This window comes from Takifugu flavidus, chromosome 18 (assembly GCF_003711565.1).
Source record: "Takifugu flavidus isolate HTHZ2018 chromosome 18, ASM371156v2, whole genome shotgun sequence".
Lineage (NCBI taxonomy): Eukaryota > Metazoa > Chordata > Actinopteri > Tetraodontiformes > Tetraodontidae > Takifugu > Takifugu flavidus.
The window spans coordinates 9,909,697-9,927,381 of record NC_079537.1 but is presented as its reverse complement, the minus strand read 5'-3'; the positions used below and the strand labels follow the sequence as shown (position 1 = coordinate 9,927,381).

Sequence of the window (17,685 nt, the reverse complement as noted above, 5' to 3'; positions counted from 1 at the left end):
GGGACTGAAGGTGAGTCTGGACATATTTTCTGCTGTATTTTTGAACCATTGTTGTTCACTGATGTGAATAATAACAACAAATCATAGTCGGCGGCTTCGGCTCCAGGCAGGGAAAATTCCAATGCAGCAAAGGCTCCAGCATAAACGCAGTATTGACGGCGACACTGAGTCAAACACAGGAAAGCAATATAGTAATTGCTTTGTGAAGTTCATTACATTTTAGGAAAATAAATAAAGCTAACAGGCTGCACCGAGTCTAATGATTGTTATTTTATACTTGGAGGATTCCAGGGGTTTGTTTGAAATGTGCAACACAAAGTCCGATCGATTATGTAAAATTAACAGACTCTTCGACTTTTGAATCAGACCGAGGGCAGCGCATGTTCCAGGAATTTTGATCGGTAGACCTTAAACACCTCACCTCATCGTGCTTTAAATGCAGTCTGCACAGGTCCTCTGGTTTGTTTACCCGCTTCCATTAATCAGCGGGCCCTGTGTCTGCTCACTGCCCATATGATGCCTCCAGAAAGCAGAAAAAGTGAAGGGGAGACCCACAGAATCGTCAATAGTTTCATTTGGATTCTGAGACTTATTCAGAGTTGGGAGGAAAAACAAACATTTGAACATTGTTCACGTGAACTAAAGGTCTCCTGTGGAGGTCATGTCAAATGTTAATATGTGGAAATCACCAAACAGACGGTGTCCTACTTCAAATTTGCAGAATCTCTTCATCATGTCACGAGCATTTCTTTCAGTATTCGCTGAAAAGAACGAGCAAGCTAACAACTGACTAGTTCACAGAGGTTTGTGTGGGACGTAACAAGATGTTTACTGCGAATAAACAACAGCCAGAGAAAGATGCTGAACTGTAGGTGCACCCTTAACTTTATTTCACAGTACTTTGTCTGAAAGCAGATAACATATTATTAAGAAATAAATTAGTTGAAATAAAAAAACACACATTTTTGTGCTCTTGTTTGTTTTGCACTTTGAACAACTGTTGATCCTTCTAAAGGTTTCATCAACACATTAAACTCTTATTAGTCACAGAAGTGCTACAATATGCAGTATAAAACCATCTCGCTAAACAGCTAAATGAACTAGAATCCTGATAGCTCTCAGAAGAAATGCTTATTTCTTATATATATATACAGTATATATATATATATAAGAACCGCAATTGGAACAGTATCAACAGTGAAATCAAAGAAAAAGGAAATTTACAGTTGTACACAGAGATCCCAAAATCTTAAGGCGGTTGAAATATTAAGTCAGATAACCAAGTGCTTACATAACACGTCAGGCTCATGAATGCTTCATTTCACATTAATGAATCATTACAGTGTCATGACACACTTACAGGAAATGGATGCTGTTTTTTGACACAGAAATATTAAAAATGGGCTAATCGGTGCCTGCAGTTATACCTAAATATCAATTTTGTGGAAAGAAAGAAAGAAAGAAAGAAAGAAAGAAAGAAAGAAAGAAAGAAAGAAAGAAAGAAAGATTCCCTCAGGTCCTCACCTCAACACACACCACTTTGCATGTGCGTCTACCATCTTTCTTGTTTTTTTATTCAGAGATACTAAAATAGTCATTATTAATTTGCTCTCAAGGGGTTCATGTTTTTGGAGTTTGAGAAAAATTCCATCAACCAAAAATGATGTTTTTGAAAAAAAAAAAAACCCAAAATCCCTGTGTTACTGAGAAAAAAAAATCATAAAATACTGAAGTTCCCAAAAGTAGACCACCAGTCATCCGGAGATATCAGGTTGATACTTCTGTGAGACTACCCGCAAAACCAAAACTGGAAGGAATTTTAGTCGTATAGAAGGTGCAAAAAAGGCCAAATTTAGTAAAACATGTTTTCAAATCACTTTTACGTAGCCATCAACAATCACAATATAACACATCGGTGTCGTAAATACTTAAAACAGGTTGAAACGCACATTTATTGCTTATTCATCAATTTGTAATGAATCACCATAAGCCCGTCAAAGAAGTTATATAAAAATTTTTTAGGAAAGAAAAGTGTAATTACCGAAGAAAAAAAACAAAAACTCCAAAACAACCGAAAGGTCCTGATACAAATTCACAGCCATTAAGTCTGAGGATTCAGTTTCACATTCTCAAATTTTACTCTAGCGTGTTGATATCATCTGGTAGCTAATTTCCATAAATATAGATATAAAAATGCAACAGCGTAGCAAATAAAAACCAACGGAAACCTCTCAGGAAGCAACGGGAATTCCCACCTGGGTTACACACTACACGCCTGCACTGATCAGGTCACGTGATGCAGTATAATACACACCAAGGAATACTGAAGCAACTGAAAAGAAAACAGTCATCAATAGCATGAAATAAACCTTTTTTTACATAAAAGCTGCCATAGACAGACCAGAACAGGTATCTGTTACATTCATCCATCGGGCTCCTCTCTAGGGAAGAACAACTGTCTCCGTCGCCACAACACATCTTAACCCGAATGTGAATATTTCTGCCACTCAAAACAAAAACACAAGAAAAGAAAACACGGAAAGTCACTGCGACATGTTCGTACAGTTTCCAGACAACGCAGAAATATTGTAAACATTTCAGTATTTTCTACTTTGGTACTAAAGTTACAAATGAGAGTCGATGAAACTGATGCCAGAAACCTAAAATACAGCAACCTTCCTGCAATGAGTCCAGGGAATACTGCATTGAGTGATCAAGGAGCGGGATATCAAAACTGAATCCCTCTGTGTTTTCGTAAATGCATTTAAACGTTTTGAAAAAGAGAAAAGGAGCAAACATCCGGCGGCTGAGGAGCTCAGCCAGGTTGAAAGTGGCGCCGGTCTTGTCCCTCGGCAACAGGTCGTACTGGATAAACAGCATGCTGTTTAAGAAAACCTGATTCATCCACTAACACTTTTCAATTGACACAGCAGACGTCGCAAATATAGAAACTCATATCTGTACATAGAGTTGTTGAATCAAATATATTCAGGAGGGGAAGAAAACAAAATGAATCCGCTTCGGAGGAAGGGTTCAGGTAGATCCTCAAACATTTTTCAGTAGACATAACTTCATAGTAGTAGTTTCATAGTACACAACAGCAAATCCACTGTTACAGGACTTGGCCATGCGATACCCAAAAACCTATAATCCGGTGTAACATATATATTATTAATTTGCAGTATATTTTCTCGTCAACACTCAAAGTTTTCCGGATGAATGTTTCACAGAATATGATGAATTGAATGTATATCTATCCCATCACAGTCAAAACAGGAGATGCACATGAGTAGCTGATTAGCCTATAGTATGGAAGTATCCGTTTCTTCAGCTGTCCGAGGAGGTGTGTCATTTCTGCGAGTGTGTGTGGTCCGTTTTAAAAACGCTTAAGGAGGTTATGATTTATGCTGGGCTGAAACACCTTTCCAGTAGTCTAAAATGTCGTGCAGATCCTCGTCCTTCGCAAACTGGACCTTCTTCCGCAGCGCGTGGCCGGCAGCCATGTACTCGTCGTCTTTGTGCCGCTTCCGGTGCAGTTTGAATCGCCCCCAGATGCTCTGTGGCGGTTTGCAGTAGTACTCGGGGCTGGAGGAGTAGCTCAGATTTTGATACTGGGAAGGCAGTTGGGAGTACGCTAAGTCTCTGGAACGGGAATGGGTGAGAGGCTCTAACAAGGATGACTTGTGGCCATCAGGTCCTTCAAGCTCCTCAATCTGAGCGTCGGGATACGAGTGTCGATGGTCGCTGTACTGGCGGATCTTGTCCGCCTCAGCCCTCAGGATGGCTGCAGTGGGCGTTACAGTGACGATGGTCTCTCCTGTTGGGGAGGTTTTCTCTATGTACTTGGATTCAGAGCGGTAAGGCCTGGGGCTTCGCATTGGACCTCCTGTGGCAGTGCTGGGCCTCTTTGGCGAGACGTCAGACGAGCGATGCCTCTGCAGAGAGTGGTGGTAGCTGTCCTGATATGCGGGGGACAGAAGGCCAGGTTTACCTTGTGGGTGCTCTGATATCAGCACCAGCTGAGGCTCTGCGGTGGACACCGCTCCAGATTTCATGCCCTGAAAAGAGGTGGATTCAGACTTCAGCGCATCTATGCAGTTGTTAATAATCTGATTTACTTTATCCACCTCTTTTGCTATGGTGGAAATCTCGGCCACCGACCCCTGGCTATTCCCCGCCATTCCCATTTCGCACTCCCTGCGGTCGTGGTGGTCCATGCTCCGCACCTCCATGTAGTTCCCTTTCATCATTTTAGGAGTGTCACCTATCTCTTGAAATTTGTACTGCTCCATCTCGGCAGCAGGTGGTAGGTACGGCATGCGTGCCATGCTGTCCCCAGCCAACAACTGCTTCTGTGACATGCGAGAAATATTCCCCCCTTCCAGTTCCTGTCCGTATTTCAGCTCCATTATGTTCTTCTTTAAGCTACCTGACTTTTTGTGCTTTTCATCTTGCTGCCGCTTTCTCCGCAAACAATAGTAGACAACTCCGAGGAAGATGACCATGCTGAAGAGGCAGCCTAAAATGGTCATGATGTAGTGGGTAGCAGTTGCATTGTTTACGCTTCTTTCCTTCCCATTCCGGGTGCCGGTGGTGATTGTCAGACAAGTGTGATTATGGCGAAGGGAGTTGCGTATGGAAGCCACACAGTACGTGTAGTTAGTGTGGGGATTGAGATTTTTCAGCTCAATGTCATCCTTTATTTTGTTCAGGTTTTGAATGTCCGTGAAAAAGCTGTTGTTGTACAGAACCAGGATGTACATCTTCTTGAAGGGATACGGAATCTGAACTGTAATAGTAGCGCCTGTATTTGTAACCTGTTTCAGCTTCAAGACAGGGTTTACCTCCACGTCGTTATATGTTGTACTGATGATGATCTCCTCCGGCTCTGTCCCCGAGGGACAATCCTCCAGACCGCACAGTGTTGAGTCTGGCGGGGGCGTGATGGACTCAGTGGGGATTGGCGTGTACGGTGTGACGTAGTCATCAGTACACACGGTGGTGAGCATATAAAGAGCATTTTTGTATGTTGGGTTGTTTGGATTCTGGCTGAGTAAACTATAACCAGAGACACCAGATGGGGAGTCGCACACCATCCGCTCGTTTGTTCTGTTGGGGAAGACCGACAGCCATTTGACAAATCCAAGTAGCTCGCAGGAGCAGTTAAAAGGATTGGTGTACAGCTCGCAGGTGGTCAGTTTGGCCAAACTGGTGAATGTGGACCCATCTAACTGCTGGATTCGGTTCATGGAGAGGTCAATGTTCTCAATGTTGGGGCATTCCCAAAAGGCATTAGGTGTCACAGTCTCAATCAAATTTGCCTGGAGGTAGAGGTACTGCAGCTTTCCCAAACCCCTGAGGATGCCTTCGGTCAAGTTTCTCAACTTGTTGAAGCCCATTTGAAGGACTTGTAGGTTAAACTGAGCAGAAAAGGCCCCGTCCTCGATGTAGGAGATTTCATTCTTCGTCAGGTTTAGGTAGGTTAAGTTGGCAAAGCGGCTAAGGGCAGAATAGTGAATACTTTTGATTTTGTTTTCATTCAGACGAAGGTCCACAATGGTGCTGTTGATATGCTGAGGGATGGCCTCGTAAGGTGGTTGGTTTTGGCTACAGATTGCAAGCCATACAAAGCCCTTTTCACCCTCGATTAACCAGCAGTCTGCACTCACTCTGCCAATCTGAGTCAAATAAACAATGGCTACTGACCAAAACAAGGCACTCATCACCGTGCCTGTGCTGCAGGCCATCGGTGCTTCTCTGAGAGTCATGTGCAGGGCCAAAAGGAGAAAAAGACAAAGGAAGGACTGGATTCTTCAGCTTCCTGTTGGAAAGTCAGCTGGATGTTTCAGGCTCAGAAGCAGAAGCCTTTTACTTCATTATCATGATCATGGACGGATGGTATTGTCCACATGTACCAATTAGAAAATAAAGGTTCTTCCTTTAACGTTCATTTGGGTTCAACAGGCTTCAGGTGATTCTTAAGAGAGTTCACCACTTTGGGCTGACTTGTGCTTTTCTTCTTAAAGGTTACCATCATTAAAGATTCTCATCTTATTGTGTCTGCCAGTGTCTTCCGCTCTGCTGCTCTCGGGCCGTTAAAGAATAATCTGCAATATAAACACAAGAACACACGTTTGACATTAATTACATTTAATCAGGACGGGAAATCATTGCATGCTGTTATAGATTATGTAAAGTCCAATCCTAATGGCAACTGCATGCCCCCCTTTAATTATCTGCGTGCAGTTTAGAAGGTGTTTGCAGTCCATGTAGCAGGGTGCAATTTATGGAAACTGTTGACCAATTACCACTTGACAGGCTGGGAAAAGCAAGGTCCCTGTTTTCACACTGTTAACCTGAGAACTGTCAGAGGCAGCTGAGAAAGGCCAGTGTTAAGAAGCAGCGTTAAATCAATTATCCAACACCACACGATTTTCCTTTTCATGCATAAATTAAACATCGTTGGAGGCTTGGGAATAGAGGAAACTTGCGCGTTGAGTGCGGATGCTGGATCTTCCCAAATTAAATTAGGGCGGTGAAGCAAGCTGGTTGTGTAAAAATGGGAGTAGGTAAAAAAAAATCTTGGAAATCTTTTTACATTTCCTTTTTTTCCTGCTATAACTCTGGTTTTATGGTTATATTTGCTCTTGCTTCTTAGCACTCTCACGCTCTTCCGACCCAAGTTGACACAAAACACAGGGGTTAATTTTATATTCAAGAGGTGTCCTAATCCTCCGATGCTGCTGGCGCCTCAGGCCCTCACCCCCTGCGTTCTTGGCACACAGTGGGATCCACATATCAGGTGCTTGCACGTACCTTCCATAATTCATGCCGTGTGTTTGATTCAACATGCACTAAGCAAAGCTACCTGCTGCAGTAGGAACATAATACTTTTTTTTGTTCTTGTTTTGGATCAGCCTCTTTGTCAGCTTTTTTTGATTTTAGTCAGAAAAAAGACGTGTTATTTCATAGTAATTGTCATCAAATCCCATACAAATATGATTACATTTAGAAGGAACTCTTAATTGAAAACCAACCACTGCCAAAACCACATTTAAGAAGAAAAATTACTTGATGTTAAAATTCCAAATGCTAACCTTTTGAGTATCTTGATATATATATGAGTCACCCAAATATGACTATAAGATTAATTTTCAGATTTAAAAAGCTCCATGAAAATGTTAGTTATGTTCTGCACGTTTCTCAGCTCTTTCAATTCCCGAATTAGCGCCCCTAGTGGCCACATGTGTTTTGTACCATGTGCAGGTGCAATGTAATCTGCATCAACTGCTCCTTCAATATGCTGATGACCTGGCAGCTGCATAACCAATACTTAAAGCCTGATTTCAGACAACCTTCAAGGAGTGGCCTACAGTTTGAAAACAGCCCTAAGCAACACTGTCTGGATAAACTTAAACAGATAACCATAAAAATGAGCAAAACAAAGTACTGCATCTAAAATGAGCTGGGCAACGTTGACACTTTAACGTCCCATTTGCTTAAGAGTTAATGAGCTGATGTGTTTTTCAAAAGTTAAATATGGATTTAAAGTGAAGGAATTTTACACGTCACAGTGGGTGGGTTTAATGCGCAACCTCCGTTAAAACTACATAACAAATGACTTATTATTACAGCCTTAATTATAGTTATTAATTATTTTTTCAGGAGTCAGACAGGATGAAAAAAAACATCCTGTTGGCTCCAGTCCAGGTATGCAGTCGTATTTGATATGCAAGAACAGTTCTTTATTCCACACACAGCAAATGTGTTTGTAGGTTTGCTTCAACAAATCTGAACATCCTGTTTTTCTGTCAAAAATCTGGGGAAATGTTTCTACTATACACCCTATATCTATCACAATGTCCTGAAAATTGGTGTTTTTCTTCTTAACGTTCTCCACTTGTTCCAGACACAAGGAAAAAAAGTGCTGTCTTTTATGGGAGAGTCGCATGAGGTGAGAAAGCACTTTCGCCTGCTTGAGAGAAAATGGTTTTACTCAACGGGGATAATCACTGCTCAAATAACTAGAATAAATGTGGCAGGTGCATGCCAGAAGGGATATTCTTCAAATGGAAGCCCCACCTGCCACCAGGGTAGTAAAGGCTCTCCATGCTTTTGTGAAATTTTGAATTACGTATCACGTCTTATAAAAATGGTTTATCTGCAAATGAATCCTCTTAAAAGGCATCACATCACTTCTAAAGACTGACTACTGGGCTTTTCAAAACAGATCCCCATTGGAAAACAGTTCAAAATAACCCAAAAATACTTAGCTTTGGTGCACCCGCATCATCAGCAACATCAGGCAGCAATATTAACAACTTATTTTGAAGGGAAAAGTTGAATTTTTTGCCGATTCTCCCAGAAATGATGCAATTGTCCATCGTCTAATAAAGGCATCGGTCTGCTGCTGCAGTGTGAAGCAGTAAATGTTCAGGTGGAGGCAGCAACAGAATGCCAAAGGCTGCCATTCCGGGCCCATCTTTCATGAAAAGAGCAACGCAACGAAACATCGGGGAAAACTCGCTGAAAGGAAGAAGCTACCGAGTCAAATGTTCCGTGAAATAAATATGGAAAACACAGCTCTGTGAAATATCTGACAAGGCTTTGGATCTCTCAAGGGGGAAAAAAATGTTGTTTTGTTATTATTCCCCAGTCTCTGACCTTTACCTCAGATATTGCCTGGCAGAGCCGGGGCTCATTTGACCCCAACTCCACAGTGTGACTCTGGAGCTGATCCTTTAGTGGCTAAATGCAGCTTTAACTTAATGCTGGGGCGTCTCTTGATTTTCAGAATGCAGCGGCTATATTGAGTTTCATTAGTGACTCCGGTGAGCTGATTTGCTGTCACATCACAGGAAACTCTGCATAAATTACAGGCGGCCTCGTTGCCGTTCTGCCGGTAAACTCAGATACAGCCTCATTCCAACTTTGATAAGTGACACATTCTTCAAAAACACAATGCACATTTTGCATTCAAACGCAGCGTTAGGTGTCCCGAAATAATCTCACGCCAACAAAAACAGAGCCCGCGGTGCTTAGTTGTCCTGGAATAAACAAAGCAATCGTCTACATGAAAAATGATTTTACTGTCTGCTGTTTGTATGCGAACCACATCGCACCGAACATGCGGATCTTAAGAGGGAGCCGTAGGCGAAAGTGTGTTTCCTCATGGACGCTTGTGCGTGTTTCTTCATGAACGCTTTGGTCTATTTGCCACCCCAGACCCACTTTCCATAATGACAGCAATCTGTGTGGTCCAGTGCTAGCCCTGAGTGCAGCAGGCCAGAACACCCAAGGCATCAGAGCCGAGTATATTCCCCTATCAGGCTCACGCAGCCATTCCACACTCTCTTTCCCATTTAGGTTTTATGCACTGGGTAATGAAGGCTTCTTTCTTTCCTGTTCTGTGGATAACCTATTGAAACCCTGCTGTTGAAGAATGATTCAAAAACAGTCTGTACATTTCTCTTCCACTTGCTCGAGGGCCTCTTCATAATCGTACTGATGCTCAGTGGATGCTTGGTTCGGTTTTCCTCAGAAACCCGCCAGCAAACAAAGCTGGAAAATGACTTTCTTTTGAGGCCACTTTCAATGTGAGGATCCTTGAGCGTTGCCCTGGTCCGACAAGGACTTGTGATACTGAAGTTGGCCTGAACTTTACCAAAGTCTCTTTTTGAATCAACATTCATTTTTTTAAAAAAGAAGCTTGTTTTCATATGATAGTTTGATTGGTAGAGGGGCCGTTTCCATAGCTTGACTGGTAATAAACCACAGCACAGCGAGGACATGTGGTTTCCTCACAGGACAACCTCCAAACTACCGCCGTCGTCGTGTGGTTTGCTTTGAATCGCTTTGTGTGTTGGTGTGTTTCCAAACAAGATGCAGAAGTGGCTCTGGAGGGCTGTTCTGGCCCCCTCGAGAGCCTTCCGTGCTTCGAGGCAGACGCCACAATGCCGCGCAGAGGTTAGAAAGTTTCTCAAAGAATCTCCCTCCATACAAACAATCACACGCTGTATAGGAACCAAAGTCATCCTCTCTATTCCTGGCTATCGCTGCCTCTCAGGCCCTCGTTGACACAGTGTCAGTGTGCATACTAAAACGGTATTTTCCTGCTCTATCTCTAAGTGTCTACAAAAGCAGAATGTCAAAGCATCTCTTTTTGTTCTTTCTGCCTGTGCTTCCTATCTTGTGCTTTGTAACATCGAAGGTGCCTCAATCTCTGAAGACTCTCCTCATCCATACCAACGACTGGCCTTTATTTGAGGCCATTGAAAATGCATGCACTTCCTGCTGGGAAGAAAGGGGGGAAAAGCAAAGATGGGAAAGCAGATGTGGCAAATCAATTGAGTTGAAATGGAACTACCTCTCCGTGGGGAAAGCAAACAGTGTGCTTATTGAGTCGCTGAATTGCTTTAGACGAGAGAGGGGAGAGGAGGACACATGTGCTTTAAATCAGGGATATTCAACTCATACATTAATTACTTGGGGAATGCGGCCAGTAAGGAATCGACAGTTCTGTTTTGCTGAAAGCTCTGCGGCAGTTTTTACAAACTTGGCGATATACTTGCTGGATTCGTTGCATCATTCGCATACAGCAGATGGGTTTTTATTTTGCACAACCTAATGTCTCTTATAAGTGGGGAGTATTGTGTTCCACCTCCGTGTACTGAATTCATTTGTTTTCTGGGCAAAGTCTATTATTCTCATTTGACAATCGAACTTGCTTGCTCAGATAAATTGGGGCCCGAGGAAGATTACAGCATCCTCCTGCAGCTGAAATAAAGTGATAACATACTACAGTTACAGCACTCATTGTATCATGTGAATATTAATTAATACACAGCGCGTATGTACGATTTTGAACCATTTGAAAATTACCTTCAAATAACAATAACCTGATCATCTTGATATCAGTTAGCACTGGTGCCTGCTAATTAGCTGTGAATTAGCAGCGGAATGATGAAGTGTTGCTAAAGTGTGAGATGATGCCAATTAGTTCTGATGATCCATTAGTGTTGAAACCAAATGACAGATTCGTTTTAGGTAATTAGGGGGCAAAGGTTGGGAGAGATGCACACAAACAGCCAAATTAGAGGCTGTTTTGCTGGCCTATTGGAAAGTTACTGTCCACGAAGCACACTGGCTACTTGTTATTCCCCTCATGGGTCAGGCTTGATAAAACTTTAAATGACTCACTGCCCTGCCACCTCTTGTAGATTCCCAATATCTTACTCTATTGTTCTACCATATATCAAGTGTCCTTCGGTAGACTCGACCAAGTATGCTTCCAGCTTAAGATGACTGCAAAACAACAACAACGTAAAAAAAAATCTCATTACAAAAGCTGTAGTTTAGTTGACAGAGAATCACACAGCACCGATGAAAACAGGTGATCCCCTGCAGGACAATTAAAGCAGCCCTGAAACAAAAACGTTCCTCCCCCTCCTCCTCAACTTTCCATACTGGGTTCTGCAGCGGCCCTCTGTCCCAAAACCAGAAGGGCTCAGCTCTGCGTGATGCATACTAACCAGAGAAGTGGACTACAGAGAGCATTTATCAAGTGGACAGGAGAAAAGTGGAGTTTAATTTAATCCTCTACATTCGGGGGGTTAAGACATCATTTGGCATAACACCTGAAGGTGTAAATGCAATTTTCCAGGCCATCGACTGACCATCATCACGCCACGTTGTATTAGCCTCCCCGCTGAAATATCTCACAGCAGCATCTCTTCAGGCGTAAACTTGCAGCTACTCGACGGCGTCTAAGAGGAAGTTTATAAAGATTCGCAATTACGGTGATCTGCGAGCACGGCTGAGAAAATAGAACTACAATAGAAATAGAAATAGAAAATTGACGAGTTTATGCTGACAAATGGTCTCAGCCTTGGTCAGGTACCCTCTGCTACCTGAGCCAAGGGTACTTCATCAACTGACCTTCACGTAGTGACTCCAGCTAATTTGCTTATGACAGGTGAGCCTGCTTCTCCCTTCTGATGGACACGCCGGGCCACCTTTGGCCTTCCCTCCCCAGTGTTGATACTGGGACTAATCCTGTCAACAGCCACATGACATAGGACGAGTGCATTATCACTTTGAGATTAGAGGGCGGTGAAACAAGATTAACTCTCTTGTCCGTCTCCTGAAGAGGCAGGTTGGTTTTCCAGGTAGTTATACAATTTCTTGTTAAGGCCTCGACCAACCTGGAGACTGTGGCCTCGTTCCCCCGGGAGAACATGTGAAATATGCACGTTTTAATGAACCCACGACAAACATTGAAGATTTCTGCCCTGTGGAATGTCAATGCAAGGCAACTAGGCAGGGAGGGAGAGGGAGTTCAGACGTTGATGGCAGACAGCAGCCGAGTGGGGAGGTGAGGGAGTGAGCAGCGAATGTTAATCTGGATGGCTTTTTGTTGGAGATACAGCAGGCTGTTGATGTGGAATGGAGGATGTAACTATAAAATGAATTGGATGCCTGAAGAAGTGAGGCTCCGGCTCGCTCGTGACTTTCCACGGTCGGCCTGTTTTGTTTATTTGTTTGCCGCAGACAGAAATAGAAAGCACGAAAGAAAATGACCTGAGAATAAAGAAGCCCGTCTTTCACCCAACAGGCCTCCGTTTCCACGCCGTTGTGTAATCGCCAATCCTTTTTTTTCAGGATACGTTTCCCCTCCGCCTTCATCCATTTGCATCTTCTCCACTCTCAAATGACAAAATTGTTGCGCCGTTGTGTAAGAACCCCGCGGAACTTTCACTGTGACTGTCAGGGTGTCAGCAACATTGGCCTTTTGTTTCATAATGCCTTTGAGTTTCTGCTGGAATATAGGCTGCCTTCTGCATTCTATTTTTAGAGTGGTTGAGTCACATATACTCAAAATCATGACTCATTTCAAACATTAGAAAAATACTTGTTTTGACTCTTTATCCGCGGCAGCTCAACAGCTTGTTTGGTTGGAGGAACTTAGAGCCAATACAGATTACACACATAATCAGGTTATCAGAACTCTATGGTGGCATTCGCTGTTACTCCAAAAGATTTATTGACTCCCCCCATTTAACCAGGAGGCCAGTAACATGAGAGGAAGTAGTAACCACGGATTTTATCGTCGCGTGAAGGGGCACGTGGGCGTGTGGCTGGAGTGAAAGGAGTATCCTCACCATAATCACCTTGCGTGCCGTCCCGAACCTTTGTCTTTTTCACCGATCCCAAAAGAAGCATTGAGGAAAGGAAATCAATGGACAAAAGCAAAGAAAGGTCTGACTGTTGCGGTTCTGATCAACGAATCTCTGAAGGAATGACAGGAAGCATAGGGGTGGTAAATGGAAGCAATAATGCAGCGACGGCGGACAAATCAAACTGTCTCTGGCTTGAAAGGAAAGTTATTGTGTCTGACAGGAGACATGCTCAGGATGCAGCGGGCAACTGGGGTTTGACTATGGCAGGAGCAGAAGGTCTACAGGTGCAAGACAGAAACCCGGGAGAGTCTGACTGGAAGGAGACCTGAACATGAGGTGACAGGGAGACCGCAGGGAGGACCTCCATCCCAGCCAGGCTGCAGGATGCAACACATAGCGTGCTTTAAACTGCAGTGGACATCAGGGCAGACAAAGGAACATAAAGACTTTGAAAATGTCCACATTTCCATTTTTATTGATGTCCATTCCAGTCTAACACACACGGGAGAGAACTTTGCTAATCTTTAACCAAAAAGGGAAAAACAAGGCAAATAGAAATAGTTCCGTTTACAAATGGCTTGTTTTTGTGCTCATTGCGGAAGAGATGCTGTACAACAACGTCGTACATATGCCGCTGAGCACTTGTAGAAAATAGAGCAATAAATCAATAAATGTCATCTGAGTCATAACCCCCCTAATTAGATGAGGCGGGGGTGATTTTCAAACAAGGTGGAAAGGTCAAACGACAACATTTGTTACAGAGTGAACACACGCGATCCGGTTAGTAATTGTACATGAAAACAAATAGATCCTTATGTCAAGTCTCATCGAGAGGAACACACAATCACCCACAAACGCGCACCATAAACAGAAAAAACGGAATTTTTGGCAAATCCGCCATTGTGCTGTTGGAAAATAGCAACCTAAAAGGAAGAAAACCCTCTTAACTCACACACAGAAGGCTTTCATTCATAAAAGTTGCGTGTTGTTGTCGATTTAATAATTTAATTGAATTATCTATCTTGTCGTTTCACAGTGGAGACAGCCTCTGTCGGTGATGTGGATAAATGCAGACACTCTTATTGACTAATGCGCTCAGCTTGATCCGTGATTTATTACATCTTCCAGTACGTTAGTAGAATAAATGAAGGCTTTGTTGTCAGGGCTGTGGCACCATCCTGACACGTTCCCGCCCAAGTTGGACAGCCAGAAACAAATCGAGGATCCATCTCGGATGCAATTTCCAGCTTTGGTGCTGGTTTTTTTTTGGAGGGAGAGAGGCACCAAAGAAGTAACAAAAAAAATGGACCGCTTTTCACAAGAGTAAACATAAAGGCGGATGGCTTAAAACCCCCAGGGTCTTTAAATGTGAGCAGCCTGTGGTTTTTAATCCACCTCTGTAGACGTTAAACCAAAGCCTCAATTATCTCCACTTTCCTCACACAAGAACACACGTGAATCCTTATTATCCGTTTTAAACAAGCTTCTCCATTAGCCTCAGCCATTCATTGTTTTATTGCACCCGTGCGATTGTAATGTCAACCGCAGCCTCCGTCTCCTGTTGTCGGACTGGCTGAGTGGCAGGTAATAAGAGGGAAGAATTGAGGTGTCACACTTTGTGAAAAATGTCCTGATGGGATAGAAAGATGCTGAGCACTTTATCGGCCGCGTTGAGGCGAAATCATTAAGGAGTCTCTAATGAATGGCTGACAGCTCTCAGTCAGGAATGTATAACTGCGGTTTGGCTGTCGTTCATTTACTCCATGAGTTCCGTACTTATTGGGAAGTCGTATGGTGAGATGTTCAGCTTTTCACCTTTCCTAAAAATTTTGGGTCAATTCAGAGACGATGAGGGAGACCACCAAGATAAAAGACTGAAGAGATTTGGCAGCTGAAAGCCTCATTATGGGTTAGTGATGAAGAGAAAATGTGCGTTATGAGGAAAATCACTTGTTTAGGGGCGTATCTGGGATGACACCTGTGTGATTTCCACATTTAGAAACAGTCCCATCATTGTGAGGTTTTCACCAGGGTCCAGGGGCTGGAAGAGCAGGAATACAGACTTGAGCTCCAGAAATGTGTTTCTTCCAGAGGCTGGCAGGGCTCAAAGATGGGGTGGGATGTTTCAGGCATGTCCACCTGGGAGGGGACCCCTGGACAGACCTAAATTATAGCTCTCAGCTGGTCCAGGAACACTGGGCTTCACCTGGGAAGGTCAGGTGGAAGGGGCTGGGTGGGGAAGCGTCTGGACCCCCCTGCTGAGGAGGCTACCTCCACAACCCAAACCCAGCTAAGCAGTTGGATAATGACGACAACAACGGCTCGATCTTACCAAATACCTCATTAAAGTACTCTCTAAAATACACTTGAAATGAGTGCTGCAGATACCGGCACATTTACATACTCAAAGATGTTGAGTTAAGGTTCATTATATAGATTTATATAGAAATCTATATATATGATAGCAGAGTTCTCAGCGAGTCAGTGGAGTGAGGTTCAGCAGGTTTGGACCAATAAAAGGTTGGAACAGGCTCAATTTTGGGGAAATGCGGCATCGCCAAACCACTGAGGAGTTAAGCACGTCTTCGGTTCTGGCAACTGTGTATTTAAAACATATCTTTTTTGAATGTACCCATATCAGGCTGCTTATGCAGCAAGCATCGTGACCAAAATAAGCGCTCGACACCCTGGCTGTCGAGCTTCGTCTTCTCTCTGCATTGCACCAATAAGGTGGCAAAATATTCATAACCATTTGCATCATTACTGAAGTGCATTGATCATTTGGACAGCAGCACACATTGCAGCCAACATGCAGCCTGCAGCCAGCGTGAGGGTCTCACTGCCAATGTGGCACTGATACCTTCAGTAATCTGCGAGGAAGGGCTAAATTCCTGTGATGAGGAGGGAGGCCAGTAATTGTTAACCATATGGATGGTTTACTATCACTTTATGTGACCAATTGAAGGCTCTCTTGGGATCAATGCCTCTCACAGGCTAATCCACGAGGCTCTTTACGGTAATCCATTCAAATAACTCTCCTCTAGTGCCATCAATTAGGAACTGGCATACAGAGCCGCAGCCAAGGCTAAAGCTAACGCTAAAAGGCAGGACTGGCTGTCAGGAGCCAAAGGATGAAGAAGTGAGTGAATAATTTACTGCCCTGTTTTGTAGATCTGATCATTTTTATTTTTGTGTTGTGGGACAGAAGCTCAGGTCGGCTCAGCCGTTACCTCGGGGCTTGTTTTGCAAGTTGCTGCCCAGCGTCGCCCCCTCGTGCGCCCAGCAGTGCATCATCACCAACGGCAGGCTATAAGATTCTCTGTGACTGTCACAGCCCTTTGACCATCTCTCTGTTTCTTTTTCTCTTCCAGCCATGTCTTTGAACATCTAACTTAATTTTCTTTTTGTTCCTCCCTTTTTCCCCCCACCTCTTTGCAGTGGGACCCCTCTGTGATGCCACTACTAACGGCGCCCCGCTCTCGTCATACCCTCTGACAGCCGGACCTGAAACTTTACCGAGCTTAATTCTCTTTGATGGCGTTTTTGTGAGAGAAACTTGCCCCGCGATGGAGGTAGCTTTGTGAGCTCGCCGCGACTTTCCCTTCATACAAATCACAGAGAAGCCTGTGAAATGATTTATCTCCACTGGGAAGCTACGGGAAACATGGGTTCCCTTAAAGAATATTGCTCTGGACAGTCTCTTTAAAAATAAAGTAATTAAACTGGGATTTTTCTGGTCCCCTTTCAGCTCTGGACTCACTGGCTTGTCACTTTAGCCTCACTAGCAGAAGCACTTCAATTTTAATGACAGCGCCTAAACCTGAGCTGCACCATCCTTTCATAAGATGCCAAAATCTGATTTAGAATAACAATGAATGGGATAACCGTACAATGGTTTGCCGTGCTGGTTGTGCAGCGCGGTGCTGTAATATCGACATTATGTTTCTGGACACCAGGAAAACCTTGGCGGCGTTTAAAAGGCAGCATGAATGAAAGTAAAAGCCCGATCCAGCACATGTGTCCAACGGAGATTTGAGGCTTGGAGTCCATCCAGACATATATACACACACGCCTGGCAGGAAATAATCCCTCAGATCACATGCACTATTTGTTTCTTAATAAAAAATACTCAGAGAGCCGAAACAGACGAATCATTATGCAGGAAAAACAAAGGCCCAAAGCAAATTAGGATCGCACACCGAAAGCTACGAGAACCGCAGTTTGCTTTCTGTAGCGTTGATCTTGAAGCGCAGGTTTGATGCCGCTCTTATTAAGTGTTCCTCACGTGGGACTCATCATGAGCCACTGATGCGTGCTCTTAAACAAGTTTTCTGCAGGATGGTGGTCTTTATCTGCACCCCTGTGTTTCCCCCGCTCTCCTTTTCAGCTTTGCATCTTCTTCTTCTGGTCGGAGGACACTCGCTCCTGCTCCAACCAAATGGCTCCACGGCTGAGGCGCGTTAGGAGGAAACGTTCTTACTCAAACCAAATTGAATTTCAGATTTCC

At 43.7% G+C, this 17,685-nt stretch overlaps 1 protein-coding gene across 3 annotated transcripts in view; it reads right to left on the bottom strand.

Moving 5' to 3' along the window:
• Positions 1-867: 867 nt before the first annotated feature.
• Positions 868-17,685, bottom strand: part of elfn1a (extracellular leucine-rich repeat and fibronectin type III domain containing 1a) — a 39,690-nt gene continuing 22,872 nt past the window's right edge. For 2 of the 3 annotated variants that reach the window (XM_057014921.1, XM_057014923.1), the window contains exon 3: positions 868-6,107. In XM_057014921.1, the coding sequence (XP_056870901.1) occupies positions 3,396-5,768 (2,373 nt within the window). In that variant the 5' untranslated portion in view covers positions 5,769-6,107 and the 3' untranslated portion in view covers positions 868-3,395. The remainder of the gene's footprint in view (positions 6,108-17,685) is intronic. The other variant, XM_057014924.1, reaches the window with a different exon arrangement.